General features: G+C 41.6%; 1 protein-coding gene across 1 annotated transcript in view; it reads right to left on the reverse strand.

Annotated features, from left to right (window-relative positions):
- Window positions 1–515: 515 nt before the first annotated feature.
- LOC139383309 (protein phosphatase 1 regulatory subunit 12A-like) overlaps window positions 516–25,129 on the reverse strand; it is a 71,461-nt gene continuing 46,847 nt past the window's right edge. The window contains exons 13-23 of the mRNA XM_071127791.1: window positions 21,757–21,864; window positions 17,207–17,311; window positions 14,036–14,126; window positions 9,934–10,062; window positions 9,258–9,440; window positions 7,372–7,433; window positions 6,368–6,431; window positions 5,905–6,009; window positions 5,142–5,192; window positions 4,667–4,717; window positions 516–989 (exon numbers count right to left, since the gene is read on the reverse strand). Of these exons, the coding sequence (XP_070983892.1) occupies window positions 903–989; window positions 4,667–4,717; window positions 5,142–5,192; window positions 5,905–6,009; window positions 6,368–6,431; window positions 7,372–7,433; window positions 9,258–9,440; window positions 9,934–10,062; window positions 14,036–14,126; window positions 17,207–17,311; window positions 21,757–21,864 (1,036 nt within the window). The 3' untranslated portion in view covers window positions 516–902. The remainder of the gene's footprint in view (window positions 990–4,666; window positions 4,718–5,141; window positions 5,193–5,904; window positions 6,010–6,367; window positions 6,432–7,371; window positions 7,434–9,257; window positions 9,441–9,933; window positions 10,063–14,035; window positions 14,127–17,206; window positions 17,312–21,756; window positions 21,865–25,129) is intronic.

The following is a 25,129-nucleotide window of genomic DNA, read 5'->3' on the forward strand; positions in this document are numbered from 1 at the left end:
ATAGATCCAGGGTATGGTCTATGGTATGGATCCAGGGTATGGTCTATGGAATGGATCCAGGGTATGGTCTATGGAATAGATCCAGGGTACGGATCCAGGTTATGGTCTATGGTATGGATCCAGGGTATGATCTTTGGTATGGATCCAGGGTATGGTCTATGGTATAGATCCAGGGTATGATCTATGGAATGGATCCAGGGTATGGTCTATGGTATAGATCCAGGGTATGGTCTATGGAATGGATCCAGGGTATGGTCTATGGTATAGATCCAGGGTATGGATCCAGGGTATGGTCTATGGTATAGATCCAGGGTATGATCTATGGAATGGATCCAGGGTATGGTCTATGGTATAGATCCAGGGTATGGTCTATGGAATGGATCCATGTTATGGATGGAGTCGATGTAAAGGGAACAAGATGCCTTGGACCGGTCCAATGTGCATGGAGGGGTGTGTCGTGTGTGTGTGTGTGTGTGTGTGTGTGTGTGTGTGTGTGTGTGTGTGTGTGTGTGAAGTATATATGTCTGTGTGCATATTGGTGTTTTTCCCCCTGGTGCACATCGTCATGGGCATTTGGCTGTTGTCACGTCTCGTTGCTACTATGCGAGCTGTTGTCATGACCACAGTTGTCATGGCTGTCCTCAAAGTGGGCATAAGGCACACACACAACAAGCCACGGCGACCGGTCACGAGGACTAAGGAATAAGAGACGTCATAATCAAGCTGTTTAGATTACCACATTCTCCTGCTGATCTTCATCTGTTTCCTGTCTCTTCATCTGTTTCCCCCTCGCCACCTCTCTCTCCATCTTGTTCTTTGGCACTGGGAGGAGTGGATGGACAGGAGTGAGGGATGATGGGAGGAAGCAAGGGGGCATCCCTGTTGTAGCTCGTTCTCTCCGTCTATTTGGAGAGTTTACTGATGACTCTGATCAGCGCTCCGTTCTCGTCTTTCAGCCTCTGGTTGTCAGCTCTCAGGTCACCGAGCACCTAGAGGAGCAGCGTTGTTATTGGCTGAGAAACTGACGATAGATGCAGCCAATGCACCCTACACACTGAGTATACAAAACATTAAGAACACCTTTCCATGACAAAGACTGACCAGGTGAATCCAGGTGAAAGCTATGATCCCTTATTGATGTCACTTGTTAAATACACTTCAATCAGTGTAGATGAAGGGGAGTAGACGAGGGTGAATGGGCAAGACTAAAGATTTAAGTGCCTTTGAACAGGGTATGGTAGTAGGTGTCTTTGAACAGGGGTATGGTAGTAGGTACCTTTGAACAGGGTATGATAGTAGGTGTCTTTGAACAGGGTATGGTAGTAGGTACCTTTGAACAGGGTATGGTAGTAGGTGTCTTTGAACAGGGTATGGTAGTAGGTGTCTTTGAACAGGGTATGGTAGTAGGTACCTTTGAACAGGGTATGGTAGTAGGTGTCTTTGAACGGGGTATGGTAGTAGGTGTCTTTGAACGGGGTATGGTAGTAGGTGTCAGGACTTCCGCTGTTTGTTGGACTGAAAACTAATTAACATTAACTTCAGCTGTTTGTTGGACTGAAAACTAATTAACATTGACTTCAGCTGTTTGTTGGACTGAAAACTAATTAACATTGACTTCAGCTGTTTGTTGGACTGAAAACTAATTAACATTGACTTCAGCTGTTTGTTGGACTGAAAACTAATTAACATTGACTTCAGCTGTTTGTTGGACTGAAAACTAATTAACATTGACTTCAGCTGTTTGTTGGACTGAAAACTAATTAACATTGACTTCAGCTGTTTGTTGGGCTGAAAACTAATTAACATTGACTTCAGCTGTTTGTTGGGCTGAAAACTAATTAACATTGACTTCAGCTGTTTGTTGGACTGAAAACTAATTAACATTGACTTCAGCTGTTTGTTGGGCTGAAATACATGTGACAGAAAGGAGGACCATTGGATAGCAGTACCAGTGATCTACCACCCTGAGCCTGGGTTCCCAAAGTGTCTAAGTATCAGGAGTGCTGATCTAGGATCAGTTTGGTCTTAGCCACCTTGTCCGAGAGAGATTTGCACGGTTATCAAATTGAATATAGGGTTCTATAGGGCTCTGGTCTAAAGTAGTGCACTATATAGGGAATAGGGTTCTATAGGGCTCTGGTCTAAAGTAGTGCACTATATAGGGAATAGGGTTCTATAGGGCCCTGGTCTAATGTAGTGGACTATATAGGGAATAGGGTTCTATAGGGCTCTGGTCTAAAGTAGTGCACTATATAGGGAATAGGGTTCTATAGGGCCCTGGTCTAATGTAGTGGACTATATAGGGAATAGGGTTCTATAGGGCTCTGGTCTAAAGTAGTGCACTATATAGGGAATAGGGTTCTATAGGGCCCTGGTCTAATGTAGTGGACTATATAGGGAATAGGGTTCTATAGGGCTCTGGTCTAAAGTAGTGCACTATATAGGGAATAGGGTTCTATAGGGTTCTGGTCTAATGTAGTGGACTATATAGGGAATAGGGTTCTATAGGGCCCTGGTCTAATGTAGTGGACTATATAGGGAATAGGGTTCTATAGGGCTCTGGTCTAAAGTAGTGTACTATATAGGGAATAGGGTTCTATAGGGCTCTGGTCTAAAGTAGTGCACTATATAGGGAATAGGGTTCTATAGGGCTCTGGTCTAATGTAGTGCACTATATAGGGAATAGGGTTCTATAGGGCCCTGGTCTAATGTAGTGGACTATATAGGGAATAGGGTTCTATAGGGCTCTGGTCTAATGTAGTGGACTATATAGGGAATAGGGTTCTATAGGGTTCTGGTCTAATGTAGTGCACTATATAGGGAATAGGGTTCTATAGGGCTCTGGTCTAATGTAGTGGACTATATAGGGAATAGGGTTCTATAGGGTTCTGGTCTAAAGTAGTGCACTATATAGGGAATAGGGTTCTATAGGGCTCTGGTCTAAAGTAGTGCACTATATAGGGAATAGGGTTCTATAGGGCTCTGGTCTAAAGTAGTGCACTATATAGGGAATAGGGTTCTATAGGGCTCTGGTCTAAAGTAGTGCACTATATAGGGAATAGGGTTCTATAGGGCCCTGGTCTAATGTAGTGGACTATATAGGGAATAGGGTTCTATAGGGCTCTGGTCTAAAGTAGTGCACTATATAGGGAATAGGGTTCTATAGGGCCCTGGTCTAATGTAGTGGACTATATAGGGAATAGGGTTCTATAGGGCTCTGGTCTAAAGTAGTGCACTATATAGGGAATAGGGTTCTATAGGGCCCTGGTCTAATGTAGTGGACTATATAGGGAATAGGGTTCTATAGGGCTCTGGTCTAAAGTAGTGCACTATATAGGGAATAGGGTTCTATAGGGTTCTGGTCTAATGTAGTGGACTATATAGGGAATAGGGTTCTATAGGGCCCTGGTCTAATGTAGTGGACTATATAGGGAATAGGGTTCTATAGGGCTCTGGTCTAAAGTAGTGTACTATATAGGGAATAGGGTTCTATAGGGCTCTGGTCTAAAGTAGTGCACTATATAGGGAATAGGGTTCTATAGGGCTCTGGTCTAATGTAGTGCACTATATAGGGAATAGGGTTCTATAGGGCCCTGGTCTAATGTAGTGGACTATATAGGGAATAGGGTTCTATAGGGCTCTGGTCTAATGTAGTGGACTATATAGGGAATAGGGTTCTATAGGGTTCTGGTCTAATGTAGTGCACTATATAGGGAATAGGGTTCTATAGGGCTCTGGTCTAATGTAGTGGACTATATAGGGAATAGGGTTCTATAGGGTTCTGGTCTAAAGTAGTGCACTATATAGGGAATAGGGTTCTATAGGGCCCTGGTCTAATGTAGTGGACTATATAGGGAATAGGGTTCTATAGGGCCCTGGTCTAATGTAGTGGACTATATAGGGAATAGGGTTCTATAGGGCCCTGGTCTAATGTAGTGGACTATATAGGGAATAGGGTTCTATAGGGCCCTGGTCTAATGTAGTGGACTATATAGGGAATAGGGTTCTATAGGGCTCTGGTCTAAAGTAGTGCACTATATAGGGAATAGGGTTCTATAGGGTTCTGGTCTAATGTAGTGGACTATATAGGGAACAGGGTGAAATTTCGGACTCAGGCTCAACGTACCCCTACAACACTGATGATTTGCAGCACAGTGATCAGTAATCAGGCGTGTGCATGTAGTGTCTGTGTGGAATACATGCTGGGTTCAAATACTGCTCATCCTACTGCTCATCTTACTGCTCATCTTTCTGCTCATCTTTCTGCTCATCTTACTGCTCATCTTACTGCTCATCTTTCAAATACTGCTCATCTTACTGCTCATCTTTCAAATACTGCTCATCTTATTGCTCATCTTTCAAATACTGCTCATCTTAATGCTCATCTTTCAAATACTGCTCATCTTACTGCTCATCTTTCAAATACTGCTCATCCTACTGTTCATCTTTCTGCTCATCTTTCTGCTCATCTTACTGTTCATCTTTCTGCTCATCTTTCTGCTCATCTTACTGCTCATCTTACTGCTCATCTTTCAAATACTTTGAGTGTTTAGCAAACGGCTTCTCTATTGGTTCCATTGCAACAGGCAATCTCAATCAAGCCCAGATAATGGATTTGAAAGATTTCGGATACTATTTGAACCCAGGTGAGATGATATATTTTCACCTTCAACTCTGCCTCCAGCTCAGCCACACGCCGCTCCAACATCCGACGCTCCTGATGAGACAGAGACAGAGAGAGCGTGAGAGAGAGATACAGAGAGAGAGAGACATTGACAGAGATATAGAGAGACAGAGAAACAGAGACAGAGACAGAGAGAGCGTGAGAGAGAGAGATACAGAGAGAGAGAGAGACATTGACAGAGATAGAGAGAGAGAGACAGAGAGAGCGTGAGAGAGAGAGATACAGAGAGAGAGAGAGACATTGACAGAGATAGAGAAACAGAGAAACAGAGACAGAGAGAGAGAAACAGAGAGAGAAACAGAGAGAGAGAGACAGAGAGAGACAGAGAGAGGAACGAAGAAAGCGTTTCAGGCAGCAGTAGCCAGTCATGAGGCTAGGCTCAGCATCAGGTGTTTGACACTAGTTACTGTACATATAACACAACACAAGCCACACACGGCAGGAAGGAGAGACTTACCTTCTTCTCCATCTCTAGCATTGCTGAACAATCACTAAAGCGCTCCTGTCTCTGTAGGATACAACACACAGACCAGCAGAAACATTGTTCATGTCAATACGTGTTATACAGTATGCAGTTCAATTGAAAGGCTGTAGGAGACTGTTTATCACGGTCATTATGAAACATATAATGTATGTTAGTGTTTGAGCTGTCTCCACACTGTCATTCAGGGATGTTCTGTAATACCGCCACTGAACACAAGGGGCACTATTTTCTAACCTCACAGCCTCAGTCCACCAAAAGGTTAGCAATGCCAACAAGTACATGTAAAATCCCATAGAGAATGTGAACCAAATGCTAACGCGCGCATTGCGAAGAAATTTATACAGTCTCTTGACCTAAACTACTTATCCGTACACCCTTCCTGTACCCAGGTCGACTCGAAGGCGACCAAACTACCTGTCAGTTATTTTCAATAGAAGACACACAGCAATGTAACCTTAACGTATGACCTGGGTAGGCTTGTCCACTCTGTCTGTGTCTCTGTGTGTGAGACCTGAGCAGGCTTGTCCACTCTGTCTGTGTCTCTGTGTGTGAGACCTGGTTAGGCTTGTACACACTGTCTGTCTGTGTCTCTGTGTGTGAGACCTGGTTAGGCTTGTCCACTCTGTCTGTCTGTGTCTCTGTGTGTGAGACCTGGGTAGCCTTGTCCACTCCGGGGGGGGGGGGGGGGGGGGCGGGGTGGGTGGTGTGTGTGAGTCAGTGAGTGAGAGAGAGAGACCTGGGTAGCCTTGTCCAGGTCCAGTCTAGTCTGAGAGACGGTCCTCTGGGTGTCCTGCAGCTGAGACTGGAGTTGACCATTCTCCCTGGACACCACCTCAAACAGCTGGGACAGAAAGACATTACTTTTTCATTCATACAAATGTTTTTTTAAATGTTTAATTCACTCTACTATAACAAGCAATGTTTGTAATAGAATTTCATCCACTATATATATAGCAAAAACATTGCCAATCCATTTGAGAGAGCGGGAAACGGAAACAGAGAGAGAAGGAGAGAGCGGAAGAGAGAGTTGAAGAGAGAGAGGGAAACAGAGAGAGAGTTATAGAGAGCGGGTAACGGAAACAGAGAGGGAGGGAGAGCGGGAGACATGGAGAGAGAAAGAGTCTGAAAACAAACAGGATGAGACTCCCAAATATTGACTAGACCCTTCCAACCATTCAAACTTTATTCCATGTCCCTACCTTCTTGTAATCGTTGGTCTCAGAGCCTCCTCTGTCGATACAGTCGTTACATGACACGTCAGACCTGGGTAAAGCACAGGTCAGAGATATAATAACGACAGTCAGGAAACAGGTCAGAGATATTATAATGACTCACTACTATGACAGTCAGGAAACAGGTCAGAGATATTATAACGACAGTCAGGAAACAGGTCAGAGATATAATAACGACAGTCAGGAAACAGGTCAGAGATATTATAATGACTCACTAATATGACAGTCAGGAAACAGGTCAGAGATATTATAATGACTCACTGCTATGACAGTCAGGAAACAGGTCAGAGATATAATAACGACAGTCAGGAAACAGGTCAGAGATATTATAATGACTCACTACTATGACAGTCAGGAAACAGGTCAGAGATATTATAACGACAGTCAGGAAACAGGTCAGAGATATTATAATGACTCACTACTATGACAGTCAGGAAACAGGTCAGAGATATTATAATGACTCACTACTATGACAGTCAGGAAACAGGTCAGAGATATTATAACGACAGTCAGGAAACAGGTCAGAGATATTATAATGACAGTCAGGAAACAGGACAGAGATATTATAATGCCTCACTACTATGACAGTCAGGAAACAGGTCAGAGATATTATAATGACTCACTACTATGACAGTCAGGAAACAGGACAGAGATATTATAATGACAGTCAGGAAACAGGTCAGAGATATTATAATGACTCACTACTATGACAGTCAGGAAACAGGACAGAGATATTATAATGACTCACTACTATGACAGTCAGGAAGCAGGACAGAGATATTATAATGACTCACTAGTATGCCAGTCAGGAAACAGGACAGAGACATTATAATGACTCACTACTATGACAGTCAGGAAGCAGGACAGAGATATTATAATGACAGCCAGGAAGCAGGACAGAGATATTATAATGACTCACTAGTATGACAGTCAGGAAACAGGACAGTTCAGTGTAAAGGTCAGATCCATACCTGGTGCTGGCGCGCCCACTGCCTCCAAACCCCTCCTCTCCACTGGGCTCGTTGTCATCAGTCTACAGGACCACAGACCACAGAACCTTATAACCACTCATTATGGATGTCAATGTCATCATTACGACAGGTTATTACCAGGATATAAACCTAGTAACCTTATAACCACTCATTATGGATGTCAATGTCCTCATTACGACACGTTATTACCAGGATATAACCTAGTAACCAGTTACAAACAGGACTATGACAGGTTATAATGCCCTGTTGAAAGGTTATAACCAGGACTAGCTCATGCACTCACCTTGCAAGAGAAATGAGGGTTATGAGCCATGCTCAAGGGAACAGAGAGATATTTTACCTAGTCATCTTTTGGTTACTGGCCCAAAGCTCTTAACTGCTCTGCTTCCTGCTGCCCATATATGACGGCGATGTCATCCTTATGAGCAAGGTTTTAGTAGGGTTACAGGGGTTGGAACCGACGTTTCGTTCAGAACAGAACCATTCTCTTCACTGTTCTGACCAGCAATATAAAGTTCTGAACCGGTTTGAACCCCCCAAAAGTACCGGTTTATATCGTTCCTTTCGGTTCCTTTTTTAACCTGTGAAATTAACAGTTTGATTTTTACACGTTTAGCACATTAAATGACTTCACCAATCAGTGCAGATGGAGGAGGTCAGCTAGTTGTTTAGACCAATCAGTGCAGATGGAGGAGGTCAGCTAGTTGTTTAGACCAATCAGTGCAGATGGAGGAGGTCAGCTAGTTGTTTAGACCAATCAGTGCAGATGGAGGAGGTCAGCTAGTTGTTTAGACCAATCAGTGCAGATGGAGGAGGTCAGCTAGTTGTTTAGACCAATCAGTGCAGACGGAGGAGGTCAGCTAGTTGTTTAGACCAATCAGTGCAGGTGGAGATCAGCTAGTTGTTTAGACCAATCAGTGCAGATGGAGGTGGTCAGCTAGTTGTTTAAACCAATCAGTGCAGATAGATGTCAGCTAGTTGTTTAGACCAATCAGGGCAGATGGAGGTCAGCTAGTTGTTTAGACCAATCAGTGCAGATGGAGGTGGTCAGCTAGTTGTTTAGACCAATCAGTGCAGATGGAGGAGGTCAGCTAGTTGTTTAGACCAATCAGTGCTGATGAAGCCGGCAAGCTAGTTGTTCAGATGCATGATGGACACACAAGTGTAGTCTATAGAGCAAGATGCAACTGAAATTTTGCAGGTGAGGAGAGAGCAAGAAAGGGTTGAGGAAGAGGCTTGAAGCACTGGGCATCTTGTTATGACATCATTATCTGAATTAGGTCCACAGAATTATACCTAAGAGGCTTCTATGGAGGAACCTTGAATGTCTTTTGAGCTAACTAGCTAACAATATTGTGTGTGCAGAGCGACACCAGAATTAAAAACACTTCTTACCTTTTTGTAGTTAAGAAATCCAAAGTGAAACGTGATAACTAAGCCTTTAGTATTTGTACTAGTTAATCCAATAATCTCTCTCCCTATCTTCTGAATAATGCTTGTAACGTCAGTACAGTAGCCTGGGATTCAGAGGGGGGAGGGGCTACAGTAGCCTGGGATTCAGAGGGGGGAGGGGCTACAGTAGCCTGTTTCAGTGGGGGGAACGTCAGGTAGCCTAAACAAGCACAGACACTGGAACAAGTTTCTGAGTGACAGATGCCAGAACTTAAAATAACGTAATTAACCGGTTCCCATGCTTTTAAAATAACAGTTCTGTTCTGTAACAGTATAGATCACTTTCATTCCTGGTTCCGTTTCTGTTCCTTGAACATTTTAGTTTTTTCCCCTCCTGTTTTTGGTTCTGTTCCCTGAACCAGTTCTAACCCCTGGTTATAAAGCATGGCTATGACAGATTACAATGCACTCACCTCTCCAGCCCTCTGAGCTCTCCTCCTGGTCCTCCGTCTCTCCCTGGCGATACGGTCGCTCTCACGTTCCCCTCCACTAGTCTCCTGGCTAGAGGTCGGGGGGCGAGAGGTACCATCCGGTTGAGTCAGCCCCAGCAGGTCAGACTTCTGCAGGTTGGCGATACGGGACCTCCAGCTTACCTCCTGAAGACAATAATACTACAATAATAATACAATCATAACAGAATACATAAACACAGATCACATCCAACATACAGGTGTAACAGTCACAACCAACACAACTATGCACCGTCAATACCACTGACCAAGAAAATCCCAGGGTAGGCAACTAGATTCAGCCGCGGGACGATATTTATCTGAGTGGATGACCACAACTAAGCCCCAAAATAGAGATTGTATTTGAAAATAACAATAATTTCATACCTGGGTTACATTGAGACACGATCACATCTCTTTTATTCCTGGGAAAACTTAGGAACAGATTTTTCCTAAATTAAATTCAAGTTATTTTTGTATATATTTTTTCAACAACCTTGGGGAGGCCAAGAAAAAACATCCGAGGGCCGGTTTAGGCCCCGAGGGCCGCCTGTTGTCAAACCCTGGCAGTACGTCCCGTGGTCGGTGACGTCACTTGCATGATGTTGTTCACCCCCTCATATATAAACACTGCTCTCACCCCCTCTTCTGCTCTCTTCTTATTGGCCGCCTCCTCCTCCTCCTCTTTCCTCGTCTTCTCTCTCCCTTCGTCCGTCTGGGCTGTCTTCATTGTCTTGTCAGCTTCCTGCAGGTCTGTGAGCGTCACGCCCTGATTGGACAACAGATAGAAGGTGCTGCTCATGTTAAATCAGTAACTTTTTGATAATTACATTTTTTAAAATGTAACCTTTATTGAACAAGTCAGTTAAAAACAAATTCTTATTTTCAATAGTCCTGTTGTTTCCGTGTTTTGTTGGCATCTCTATAAGCTGATTAAAGGGTGAATCCACAGTTGAAACAATAAAGCGGAGGGAGAAATGGAACCGCTCTCAGATGAACTGACATAACTACGGATGCAAGCACTGACCAGCCATTTTAGTTTTAACCATGTTATGAGGCTATACAATGTCTGTTTACATATACAATGTTTACAAACATTGGTTGAAAAACTGTTTTCTATTTTGGATTCTCATAACAGTTGAACTAAGCTCATTAGGCATCTTAAAATGAAATACTTCCAGGATCAATGGGTACATATATATAATTCATTTATAAGTCCAAAAATGGATGTAGAAACTACAGATTGCCCCTTTAAGTCTATAAAAAGCGTGTGAGTTTGATCATTTGTCTATTAGGCCTATGGATCTTTTATCTATTCAGCATGAATTTGATTGAGCCATAAAAGCCCCACTTCCCGGTCTTCGTTGTTGACAGTATGGAGCACAATGATTGACAGGCAGCCTACACTTCATCAATTCAATCTATATTGGGTTAAAATACACAGCAACCTCCATTCAATCTATATTGGGTTAAAATACACAGCAACCTCCATTCAATCTATATTGGGTTAAAATACACAGCAACTTCAATTCAATCTATATTGGGTTAAAATACACAGCAACCTCCATTCAATCTATATTGGGTTAAAATACACAGCAACCTCCATTCAATCTATATTGGGTTAAAATACACAGCAACCTCAATTCAATCTATATTGGGTTAAAATACACAGCAACCTCAATTCAATCTATATTGGGTTAAAATACACAGCAACCTTAATTCGTAAGACATAAAACAGCTAAATGAGAGAGCAGCAGTGTGATTCACATCAATATGTAGATATCAATAATAAGTGATATCCTTATCGCTCGTAGACTACGCCACTGATAATCTATGGATGCCGACAGCAGTCACGCCATTGGGGCGGCAGGGTGGCCTAGTGGTTAGAGCGTTGGACTAGTAACCGAAATGTTGCAAGATCGAATCCCCTGAGCTGACAAGGCAAAAACTGTCGTTCTGCCCCCTGAACAGGCAGTTAACCCACTGTTTCCTAGGCTGTCATTGTAAATAAGAATTTGTTCTTAACTGACATGTCTAGTTAAATAAAAGGTAAAACATTTGTTTTAAATTGGACTTAGATAACAAACGCCTATTCCTGTCAAAGTCCAGACCTGAATCCAATCGAGAATCTGTGGAAAGAACTGAAAACTGCTGTTCACAAATGCTCTCCATCCAACCTCACTGAGCTCGAGCTGTTTTGCAAGAAGGAATGGGAAAAAATGTCAGTCTCTCGATGTGCAAAACTGATAGAGACATACCCCAAGCGACTTACAGCTGTAATCGCAGCAAAAGGTGGCGCTACAAAGTATTAACTTAAGGGGGCTGAATAATTTTGCACGCCCAATTTTTCAGTTTTTGATTTGTTAAAAAAGTTTGAAATATCCAATAAATGTCGTTCCACTTCATGATTGTGTCCCACTTGTTGTCGATTCTTCACAAAAAAATACAGTTTTATATCTTTATGTTTGAAGCCTGAAATGTGGCAAAAGGTCGCAAAGTTCAAGGGGGGCAAATACTTTCGCAAGGCACTGTACATCTCCTGAACAAGCTTTGACCTGAGTGGATGGTCCTGACTGTCTGGCGAGCCAGCCTTTAATGTGTTTAACTGTACATGTCTAGGCATGTCTAGGCATGTGGGTCTGCCTGAGTGGATCGTCGTGACTTACAGTTGAAGTCAGAAGTGTACATACACCTTAGCCAAATAAATTTAAACTCAGTTTTTAACAATTCCTGACATTTAATCCTAGTAAAAATTCCCTGTTTTAGGTCAGTTAGAATCACCACTTTATTATAAGAATGTGAAATGTCAGAATAATAGTAGAGAGAATGATTTATTTCAGCTTTTATTTCTTTCATCACATTCCCAGTGGGTCAGAAGTTTAAATACATTCAATTAGTATTTGGTAGCATTGCCTCAAATGTTTCAGGTAGCCTTCCACAAGCTTCCCACAATAAGTTGGGTGAAATTTGGCCCATTCCTCCTGACAGAGCTGGTGTAACTGAGTCAGGTTTGTATGCCTCCTCGCTCACACACGCTTTTTCAGTTCTGCCCACAAATGTTCTATATGATTGAGGTCAGGGCTTTGTGATGGCCACACCAATACCTTGACTTTGTTGTCCTTAAGCCATTTTGCCACAACTTTGGAAGTATGCTTGGGGTCATTGTCCATTTGGAAGACCCATTTGCGACCAAGCTTTAACTTCCCGACTGAGGTCTTGAGATGTTGCTTCTGTAAATCTACATAATTTTCCATCCTCATGATGCCATCTATTTTGTGAAGTGTACCAGTCCCTCCTGCAGCAAAGCACCCCCACAACATGAGGCTGTCACCCCCGTGCTTCACGGTTGGGATGGTGTTCTTCGGCTTGCAAGCCTTCCCCTTTTTCCTCCAAACATAACAATGGTCATTATGGCCAAACAGTTCTATTTTGTTTCATCAGACCAGAGGACATTTCTCCAAAAAGTACGATCTTTGTCCCCATGTGCAGTTGCGAACCGTAGTCTAGCTTTTTTATGGTGGTTTTGGAGCAGTGGCTTCTTCCTTGCTGAGCAACCTTTCAGGTTATGTAGATATAGGACTCGTTTTACTGTGGATATAGATACTTCTGTACTTGTTTCCTCCAGCATCTTCACAAGGTCCTTTGCTGTTGTTCTGGGGTTGATTTGCACTTTTCACACCAAAGTACGTTCATCTCTAGGAGACAGAACGCGTCTCCCACCTGAGCGGTATGACGACTGCGTGGTCCCTTGCGCACTATTGTTTGTACAGATGAACGTGGTACCTTCAGGCGTTTGGAAATTGCTCCCAAGAATGAACCAGACTTGTGGAGGTCTACTATTTTTTCCTGAGTTCTTGGCTGATTTCTTTTGATTTTCCCATGATGCAAGCAAAGATGTACTGAGTTTGAAGGTAGGCCTTGAAATACATCCACAGGTACACCTCCAATTGACTCAAATGATGGCAATTAGCCTATCAGAAGCTTCTAAAGCCATGACATCATTTTCTGGAATTTTCCAAGCTGTTTAAAGGCACAGTCAACTTAGTGTATGTAAACTTCTGACCCACTGGAATTGTGATACAGTGAATTATAAGTTAAATAATTTGTCTGTAAACAATTGTTGGAAAAATTACTTGTGTTTAAGCATAAAGTAGATGTCCTAACCGACTTGCCAAAACTATAGTTTGTTAACAAGAAATTTGTGGAGTGGTTGAAAAACTAGTTTTAATGACTCCAACATAAGTGTATGTAAACTTCTGACTTCAACTGTATATCTCCCTCTCTAACTTTAAGCAGCTTACAGATAGTACTGTACCTGTACACAGCCCATCTGTAAATAGCCCACCCGACTACCTCATCCCCATATTATTACTTACCCTCTTGCTCCTTTGCACCCCAGTATCTCTACTTGCACATCATCATCTGCACATCTATCACTCCAGTATTGATGCTAAATTGTAATTATTTTGCCTCTATGGCCTATTTATTGCCTACCTCCCTACTCTTCTACATTTGCACACACTGTATACAGACTTTTCTATTGTGTTATTGACTGTACGTTTGTTTATGTGAAACTCTGTGTTGTTGTTTTTGTCGCACTGCTTTGCTTTATCTTGGCCAGGTCGAAGTTGTAAATGAAAACTTGTTCTCAACTGGCTTCCCTGGTTAAATAAAGGTGAAATAAAAATAAATAAATCTGTCTGGCGAGCCTTAAATGTAAATGTCTCGGCAGGTGGGCCTACCTGAGTGGATCGTCGTGACTGTCTGGCGTGTCTGGATCGAGCCTTCCTCTGAGCCTCCGCCTCCTCATCACGAACCGGGGTCAAGTAGGATCTGGACCGGGGAACACAGAACATTACCCATAACACACCACACCATTTAGACATCTCCCATCTGATCCCAATGTGTGAACATAACTACATGCATCTACATCTATATGACTACATTCATCTACATTTATAAATCTATGACTACATTCCTCTACATTTATAAATCTATATGACTACATTCATCTACATTTATAAATCTATATGACTACATTAATCTACATTTATAAATCTATATGACTACATTCATCTACATTTATAAATCTATATGACTACATTCATCTACATTTATAAATCTATATGACTATATGCATCTACATTTATAAATCTATATGACTACATTCATCTACATTTATAAATCTATATGACTACATTAATCTACATTTATAAATCTATATGACTACATTCATCTACATTTATAAATTTATGACTACATTCATCTACATTTATAAATCTATATGACTATATTCATCTACATTTATAAATCTATATGACTACATTCATCTACATTTATAAATTTATATGACTACATTCATCTTCATTTATAAATCTATATGACTACATTCATCTACATTTATACATTTATAAATCTATATGACTACATTCATCTACATTTATAAATCTATATGACTACATTCATCTACATTTATAAATCTATATGACTACATTCATCTACATTTATAAATCTATATGACTACATTCATCTACATTTATAAATCTATATGACTACATTCATCTACATTTATAAATCTATATGACTACATTCATCTACATTTATAAATCTGACTACATTCATCTACATTTATTATTTCTGACTACATTCATCTACATTTATAAATCTATATGACTACATTCATCTACATTTATAAATCTATATGACTACAGATAGGAGCAGAGGGGAACACAGAACATAACTACATTCAACTACATTCATCTACATTTATAAATCTATATGACTACATTCATCTACATTTATACATCTATATGTCTACATGCATCTTCATTTATAAATCTATATGACTACATTCATCTAAATTTATAAATCTATAGGACTACATTCCTCTACATTTATAAATCTATATGACTACATTCATCTACATTTATAAATCTATATGACTACAGATAGGAGCAGAGGGGAACACAGAACATAACTACATTTAACTACATTCATCTACATTTATAAATCTATGACTACATTCATCTTCATTTATAAATCTATATGACTACATTCATCTACATTTATAAATCTATATGTCTACATGCATCTTCATTTATAAATCTATATGTCTACATGCATCTTCATTTATAAATCTATATGACTACATTCATCTACATTTATAAATCTATATGTCTACATGCATCTACATTTATAAATCTATGACTACATGCATCTACATTTATAAATCTATGACTACATTCATCTACATTTATAAATCTATGACTACATTCATCTACATTTATAAATCTATGACTACATTCATCTTCATTTATAAATCTATATGACTACATTCATCTACATTTATAAATCTATATGTCTACATGCATCTACATTTATAAATCTATGACTACATGCATCTACATTTATAAATCTATGACTACATTCATCTACATTTATACAATTATATGACTACATTCATCTACATTTATAAATATATGACTACAGATAGGAGCAGAGGGGAACACAGAATATAATTGCATTTAACTACATTCATCTACATTTATAAATCTATATGACTACATTCATCTACATTTATAAATCTATAGGACTACATTCCTCTACATTTATAAATCTATATGACTACATTCATCTACATTTATAAATCTATATGACTACAGATAGGAGCAGAGGGGAACACAGAATATAATTACATTTAACTACATTCATCTACATTTATAAATCTATATGACTACATTCATCTACATTTATAAATCTATAGGACTACATTCCTCTACATTTATAAATCTATATGACTACATTCATCTACATTTATAAATCTATATGACTACAGATAGGAGCAGAGGGGAACACAGAACATAACTACATTTAACTACATTCATCTACATTTATAAATCTATATGACTACATTCATCTACATTTATAAATCTATATGACTACAGATAGGAGCAGAGGGGAACACAGAACATAACTACATTTAACTACATTCATCTACATTTATAAATCTATGACTACATTCATCTTCATTTATAAATCTATATGACTACATTCATCTACATTTATAAATCTATATGACTACATTCATCTAAATTTATAAATCTATATGACTACATTCATCTACATTTATAAATCTATGACTACATTCATCTACATTTATAAATCTATATGACTACATTCATCTACATTTATAAATCTATATGACTACATTCATCTACATGTATAAATCTATATGACTACATTCATCTACATTTATAAATCTATATGAATACATTCATCTACATTTATAAATCTATGACTACAGATAGGAGCAGAGGGGAACACAGAACATAACTACATTTATCTTCATTTAACTACACTATAATTATGTAAAGACATTCATCTTACATTTAACTACATATATAAATCTATGACTACATTTATAATAAGGACTACATTCATCTACATTTAACTAAATTCATAAATATATGACAATATTTATAAATATATAACTACATTAATCTACATTTATTCAGACAGAAAGGTAAGTGGGTTTTATGTATTCAGACAGAAAAGTAAGTGGGTTTTATTTAGACAGATAGAAAGGTAAATGGGTTTTATTTAGACAGACAGAAAGGTAAGTGGATTTTATTTAGACAGATAGAAAGGTAAGTGGGAAACAGAAATGGACAAAATTGAAAACTTGTAGATCAGCGATTTGAACCCCCATCACAGGTGACCATGCATGGCCCAGAGTTGGCAGTCTCCACTGTTACACCAGACATTGGCACTGCAGATGACCTCAACTATAAACCATTCACCAACACTCAACTACAACTGCAGGCAAACACTCCCAGCACGCCAGTGGTTAAGAGGTCAAACATCCATTAAACAGACTGCCTCTGTATCGCTGTCGTCATGGCAAACAGACTCACTTGCGCCTCTGCTTTGTCTCCAAGTCACCGCCGGTCGTCGTGGTGACAGAGTTGGAGGTGACAGAACACTGCTCCTTCTTCTTCTCTGCCTGCTCCTGAGCCAGTCTGAGGGAGATAAAGGGCTTAGGGTTGCATGGCAGATAAATGGTTTTGATACGTTTTTAAACAGACACTACAAAAGTCTGTCCTCTCCCAGTCTCCACCCCTCTGCGTCTCCTTCCCTGTCCTCCACTCCTCCCCTGTCCTCTTCCCCTCCTCCTCCCCTGTGCCCTCCCACTCCTCCCCTGTCCTCTCCTCCTCCTCTTCCCCTCCTCCTCCGCCCCTGTGCCCTCCCACTCCTCCCCTGTCCTCTTCCCCTCCTCCTCCTCCTCCCGTGCCCTCCCACTCCTCCCCTGTCCTTGCCTGTCCTCTCCTCCTCTTCCCCTCCTCCTCCTCCTCCTCCCCTGTGCCCTCCCACGTCCTCTCCTCCTCCTCCTCCTCCTCCCCTGTGCCCTCCCACTCCTCCCCTGCCCTTGCCTGTCTTCTCCTCCTCCCCTGTCCTCGCCTCCGCCCCATCTCCTCCCCTGTCCTTGCCTGTAATCTCCTCCTCCCCTCTCCTCGTCTACTTCCCTTCATCAGCACCAATTGGAAAAGACTTGAGGTGAAGTATACAGAGTCTTCAGAGAGTTTTCACACTCCTTGACTTTTAACAAATTTTGTTGTGTTACAGCTTGAATTTAAAATGGTTAATTGTCATTTTTTGTCTACACAAGTAGAAGGAAAAATGTTAAATAAATAAATATATAACTCAGCAAAAAAAGAAACCTCCTCTCACTGTCAACTGCGTTCATTTTTAGCAAACTTAACGTGTGTAAATATTTCAACAACTGAGACAAACTGAACAAGTTCCACAGACATTGTAAAATGTGTTAACTAACCTCCAGACGAGCTTCAATGCCATTACAACTCTCCTTCCGTGGCCTCCAACTGCTCTTAAACACTAGTAAAACTAAATGCATGCTTTTCAACCGATCCCTGCCCGCACCTTCCCGTCCAGCATCACTACTCTGGACTGTTCTGACTTAGAATATATGTACAAATACCTACAGTTGAAGTCAGAAACTTACATACACTTGTAAGTTGGAGTCATTAAATCTCATTTTTCAACCACTCCACAAATTTCTTGTTAACAAACTATAGTTTTGGCAAGTCGGTTAGGACACCTACTTTGTTTATGACACAAGTCATTTTTCCAACACTTGTTTACACACAGATTATTTAACTTATAATTCACTGTATCACAATACTAGTGGGTCAGAAGTTTACATACAGTTGACTGTGCCTTTAAACAGCTTGGAAAATTCCAGAAAATGATGTCATGGCTTTAGAAGCTTCTGATAGGCTAATTGCCATCATTTGAGTCAGTATAAACACCATGGGAACACGCAGCCGTCATACCACTCAGGAAGGAGACGCGTTCTGTCTCTTAGAGATGAACGTACTTTGGTGCGAAAAGTGCAAATCAATCCCAGAACAACAGCAAAGGACCTTGTGAAGATGCTGGAGGAAACAGGTACAAAAGTATCTATATCCACAGTAAAACGAGTCCTATATCGACATAACCTGAAAGGTCGCTCAGCAAGGAAGAAGCAACTGCTCCAAAACCACCATAAAAAAGCCAGACTACGGTTTGCAACTGCACATGGGGGCAAAGATCGTACTTTTTGGAGAAATGTCCTCTGGTCTGATGAAAAATAAAACTGTTCGGCCATAATGACCATCGTTATGTTTGGAGGAAAAAGGGGGAGGCTTGCAAGCCGAAGAACACAATCCCAACGGTGAAGCACGGGGGTGGCAGCATCATGTTGTGGGGGTGCTTTGCTGCAGGAGGGACTGGTGCACTTCACAAAATAGATGGCATCATGAGACAGAAAAATGACGTGGATATATTGAAGCAACATCTCAAGACATCAGTCAGGAAGTTAAAGCTTGGTCGTAAATGGGTCTTCCAAATGGACAATGACCCCAAGCATACTTCCAAAGTTATGGCAAAATGGCTTAAGGACAACAAAGTCAAGGTATTGGTGTGGCCATCACAAAGCCCTGACCTCAATCATATAGAAAATGTGTGGGCAGAACTGAAAAAGCATGTGTGAGCGAGGAGACCTACAAACCTGACTCAGTTACACCAGCTCTGTCAGGAGGAATGGGCCAAAATTCACCAAACTTATTGTGGGAAGCTTGTGGAAGGCTACCCGAAACATGTGACCCAAGTTAAACAATTTAAAGGCAATGTTACCAAATACTAATTGAGTGTATGTAGACTTCTGACCCACTGGGAATGTGATGAAAGAAATAAAAGCTGAAATATATAATTCTCTCTACTATTATTCTGACATTTCACATTCTTAAAATAAAGTGGTGATCCTAACTGACCTAAGACAGGGAATTTTTACTTGGATTAAATGTCAGGAATTGTGAAAAACTGAGTTTAAATGTGTTTGTCTAAGGTGTACGTAAACTTCAGACTTCGACTGTAGGTGTCTGGCTAGACTGTCAACTCTCCTTTCAGACTCACATCTCCAATCCTAAATTAAATCTAGAATCGGCTTCCTATTTCGCATCAAAGCATCCTTCACTCACGCTGTCAAACATATCCTCGTAAAACTGACTATCCTACCAATCCTCGACTTCGGCGATGTCATTTACAAAATAGCCTCCAACACTCTACTCAACAAATTGGAAGCAGTCTATCACAGTGCCATCCATTTTGTCACCAAAGCCCCATACACTACCCACCACTGCGACCTGTACGCTCTCGTTGGTTGGCCCTCACTACACATCCGTCGCCAAACCCACTGGCTCCAGGTCATCTACAAGTCTTTGCTAGGTAAAGCTCCGCCTTATCTCAGCTCACTGGTCACCATAGCAGCACCCTCCCCTAGCACGCGCTCCAGCAGGTATATCTCACTGGTCATCCCCAAAGCCAACACCTCCTTTGGCCGCCTTTCCTTCCAGTTCTCTGATGCCAATGACTGGAACGAATTGCACAAATCACTGAAGTTGGAGACTTATATCTCCCTCGCTAACTTTAAACATCGGCTGTCAGAGCAGCTAACCGATCGCTGCAGCTGTACACAGCCAATCTATAAATAGCCCATCCAACCACCTACCTCATCCCCATGTTGTTTTTATTCACTTTTTTGCACACCAGTATTTCTACTTGCACATCCTCATCTGGACATCTATCACTTCAGTGTTAATTGCTAAATTGTTAACTTAATTAACTGCTAAATTGTAATTACTTCGCTACTATGACCTGTTTATTGCCTTACCTCCTCATGCCGTTTGCACACACTGTACACATATTTTCTATTGTATTATTGATAGTACGTTTGTTTATCCCATGTCTAACTCTGTTGTTGTTTGTGTCGCACTGCTTTGCTTTATCTTGGCCAAGTCGCAGTTGTAAATGAGAACGTGTTCTCAACTGGCCTACCTAGTTAAATAAAAGGTAAAAATAAAATAAATCATTTTTTTTAAATTAAAGGTGAATTTGTCTCCCAGTGACTGTTGGAAAGCAGACTGAACCAAGTCTTCCTCTAGAATTTTGCCTGTGCTTAGCACTATTCCCGTTAATTTTTATCCTAAAAAAAACTCTTTAGTCCTTGCTGATGACAAGCATAGCCATAACATGATGCAGCTTGAAAATGTGAAGAGTTGTACTCAGTAATGTGTTGTGTTGGATTTTCCCCAAACATCACGCTTTGTGTTGAGGACAAAAAAATGCATGTTGCCTTTTTTGTTGTTGTTGCAGTATGACTTTAGTGACTTGTTGCAAACAGGATGCATGTTTTTGAATATTTTTTATTCTGTACAGACTTCCTTCTTTTCACTCTGTCATTTATATTACTATGTTTATGTTCAGGCTGTAACAACAAAATGTGGAAAAAGTTAAAGGGGCGGGAATACTTTCTGAAGGCCCTGTACATGATGGAAGCTGGTCATTAGGCTTAGCCCTGTACATGATGGAAGCTGGTCATCAGGCTTAGCCCTGTACATGATGGAAGCTGGTCATCAGGCTTAGCCCTGTACATGATGGAAGCTGGTCATTAGGCTTAGCCCTGTACATGATGGAAGCTGGTCATTAGGCTTAGCCCTGTACATGATGGAAGCTGGTCATTAGGCTTAGCCCTGTACATGATGGAAGCTGGTCATCAAGCTTAGCCCTGTACATGATGGAAGCTGGTCATTAGGCTTAGCCCTGTACATGATGGAAGCTGGTCATCAAGCTTAGTTAGCCCTGTACATGATGGAAGCTGGTCATTAGGCTTAGCCCTGTACATGATGGAAGCTGGTCATCAAGCTTAGCCCTGTACATGATGGAAGCTGGTCATCAGGCTTAGCCCTGTACATGATGGAAGCTGGTCATTAGGCTTAGCCCTGTACATGATGGAAGCTGGTCATCAGGCTTAGCCCTGTACATGATGGAAGCTGGTCATCAGGCTTAGCGTTCACCTGGACAGTTCTTTCAGATCAATGAAAGACATGAGAAAGAACCAATCACCCACCTCTGGGCCACTAGGATGTTGAGACGACTGAGTCCAGCAGAGAAGCTACTTCCAGTTCCTGTTGTTGAGGTCACTGTGGGGTCATCCAGTCTGCGTCCACAGGATGAGCTGGGAATACAACCAGACTTATTGACAATAATAAATACAGCCTCTGCCCTACAGCAGTGGTTCCCAAACCAGGGGTCGCGACTGCTATGAAAATGGGGTCGTGGGAGAATTTGCAACCCCCCGCCCCCAAAAGATATATATATATAAATAAACACTAAAAAAATATATTATAATATCTTCTTTGTATCTCAAAAGAATGTAAATGTGGTTTACTTAAAACATCTAAATGAAAATGATTCCAATTTAACGGCCACACTGTTGCACTTGAATCATTCCCATGGTGAATGACTAGCTACAATATGAAACTACACACTATAGCAGAGACTTTGATATTACCGGCCGCAATTGATATGGTGAAAACAATGAGTTGGGAGGCAGAGGAACAGAAACGAACAGCAATGCCTTTGTCAGATAACACTGTTAAACAAATCATTTATTCAATATCTAGCAATCAAGAGGAAACTCTGACTCAAAAACTCCCCAACCTTTGCTCTCCAAATGGACGTTAGCTGTGAGGGACACTCACAGCAGTTAATGTCCATTTGTAGAGAAGACAATCAGAAATACTGTTAATGTTTTTCAATGACAGTCACAGCTCTAAATAAAAAAAGTCAACATTGGCTGTTAATTACATAATTTTTGTTCACATGGGTGAGGGTCACAAATGGGGTCGTGGGGCAAAAATGTTTGGGAACCCCTGGTCTACAGCATATTCCCCACAGCATATTCCCCACAGCATATTCCCTACAGCATAACCCCTACAGCATAACCCCTACAGCATATTCCCTACAGCATAATATTCCCTACAGCATAACCCCTGATCTACAGCATATTCCATATGCTATTCCCTACAGCATATTTTCTACAGCATATTCCCTACAGCATATTCCCCACAGCATAACCCCTACAGCATATTCCCTACAGCATAACCCCTGATCTACAGCATATTCCCTACAGCATATTTTCTACAGCATATTCCCTACAGCATATTCCCCACAGCATAACCCCCTACAGCATATTCCCTACAGCATAACCCCTGATCTACAGCATATTCCCCACAGCATAACCCCTGATCTACAGCATAACCCCTACATCATATACCCTACAGCATATTCCCTACAGCATAAACCTTGATCTACAGCATAACCCCTACATCATATTCTCTACAGCATATTCCCTACAGCATATTCTCTACAGCATAACCTCTACAGCATATTCTCTACAGCATAAACCCTGATCTACAGCATAACCCCTACATCATATTCTCTACAGCATATTCCCTACAGCATATTCTCTACAGCATATTCTCTACAGCATAACCCCTGATCTACAGCATAACCCCTACAGCATATTCTCTACAGCATATTCTCTACAGCATATTCCCTACAGCATAACCCCTACAGCATATTCTCTACAGCATATTCCCTACAGCATATTCCCTACAGGATATTCTCTACAGCATGTTCTCTACAGCATATTCTCTATAGCATAACCCCTGGTCTACAGCATATTCTCTACAGCATATTCCCTACAGCATAACCCCTACAGCATATTCCCTACAGCATAACCCCTGATCTACAGCATAACCCCTACAGCATATTCCCCTACAGCATATTCTCTACAGCATATTCCCTACAGCATAACCCCTGATCTACAGCATAACCCCTACAGCATATTCCCCTACAGCATATTCTCTACAGCATATTCCCTACAGCATAACCCCTGATCTACAGCATAACCCCTACAGCATATTCCCCTACAGCATATTCTCTACAGCATATTCCCTACAGCATATTCTCTATAGCATAACCCCTACAGCATATTCTCTATAGCATATTTCCCACAGCATATTCCCTAAAGCATATTCTCTACAGCATATTCTCTACAGCATATTCCCTACTTCATATTCCCTACAACAGCCACATAAATAGCGTATGGCTGGTGCTTCCTTGTGAAATACGTTTTTTAGCCACTCTATGTTTCAGTGTTAAATCAGTTTGGATGGCAGACGAAGAGATCAAGCAGCCGGTTCAGACAGGAAACTCCAGTTCTGAATCAGATGCACCAAATAGTTAATCACTCTGTTAATATGACTGTCTATTTAGTCCACGAGGTTCTGCACACACTTCCCTGATGGCTGTGTCCTGGTGTGTCCTGGTGTATCCTGGCTATGTCCCTGGTGTATCCTGGCTATGTCCTGGTGTATCCTGGCTATGCCCTGGTGTATCCTGGTGTATCCTGGCTATGTCCTGGTGTATCCTGGCTATGTCCCTGGTGTATCCTGGCTATGTCCCTGGTGTATCCTGGTGTATCCTGGCTATGTCCCTGGTGTATCCCGGTGTATCCTGGCTATGTCCTGGTGTATCCTGGTGTATCCTGGCTATGCCATTGTGTATCCTGGTGTATCCTGGCTATGTCCTGGTGTATCCTGGCTATGTCCCTGGTGTATCCTGGCTATGTCCCTGGTGTATCCTGGTTATGTCCTGGTGTATCCTGGCTATGTCCCTGGTGTATCCTGGCTATGTCCCTGGTGTATCCTGGCTATGTCCCTGGTGTATCCTGGCTATGTCCCTGGTGTATCCTGGCTATGTCCTGGTGTATCCTGGCTATGTCCCTGGTGTATCCTGTTGTATCCTGGCTATGTCCCTGGTGTATCCTGGCTATGTCCCTGGTGTATCCTGGCTATGTCCCTGGTGTATCCTGGTGTATCCTGGCTATGTCCTGGTGTATCCTGGCTATGTCCCTGGTGTATCCTGGTGTATCCTGGCTATGTCCCTGGTGTATCCTGGCTATGTCCTGGTGTATCCTGGCTATGTCCTGGTGTATCCTGGCTATGTCCCTGGTATATCCTGGCTATGTCCCTGGTGTATCCTGGCTATGTCCTGGTGTATCCTGGCTATGTCCCTGGTGTATCCTGGCTATGTCCCTGGTGTATCCTGGTGTATCCTGGCTATGTCCCTGGTGTATCCTGGTGTATCCTGGCTATGTCCCTAGTGTATCCTGGCTATGTCCTGGTGTATCCTGGCTATGTCCTGGTGTATCCTGGCTCTCTCCCTGGTGTATCCTGGCGATGCCCTGGTATATCCTGGCTATGTCCTGGTGTATCCTGGCTATGTCCCTGGTGTGTCCTGGTGTATCCTGGTGTGTCCTGGTGTATCCTGGCTATGTCCTGGTGTATCCTGGTGTATCCTGGCTATGTCCCTGGTATATCCTGGCTATGCCCTGGTGTATCCTGGCTATGTCCCTGGTGTATCCTGGCTAAGTC

This window comes from Oncorhynchus clarkii, chromosome 2 (genome assembly GCF_045791955.1).
Source record: "Oncorhynchus clarkii lewisi isolate Uvic-CL-2024 chromosome 2, UVic_Ocla_1.0, whole genome shotgun sequence".
Classification (NCBI taxonomy): domain Eukaryota; kingdom Metazoa; phylum Chordata; class Actinopteri; order Salmoniformes; family Salmonidae; genus Oncorhynchus; species Oncorhynchus clarkii.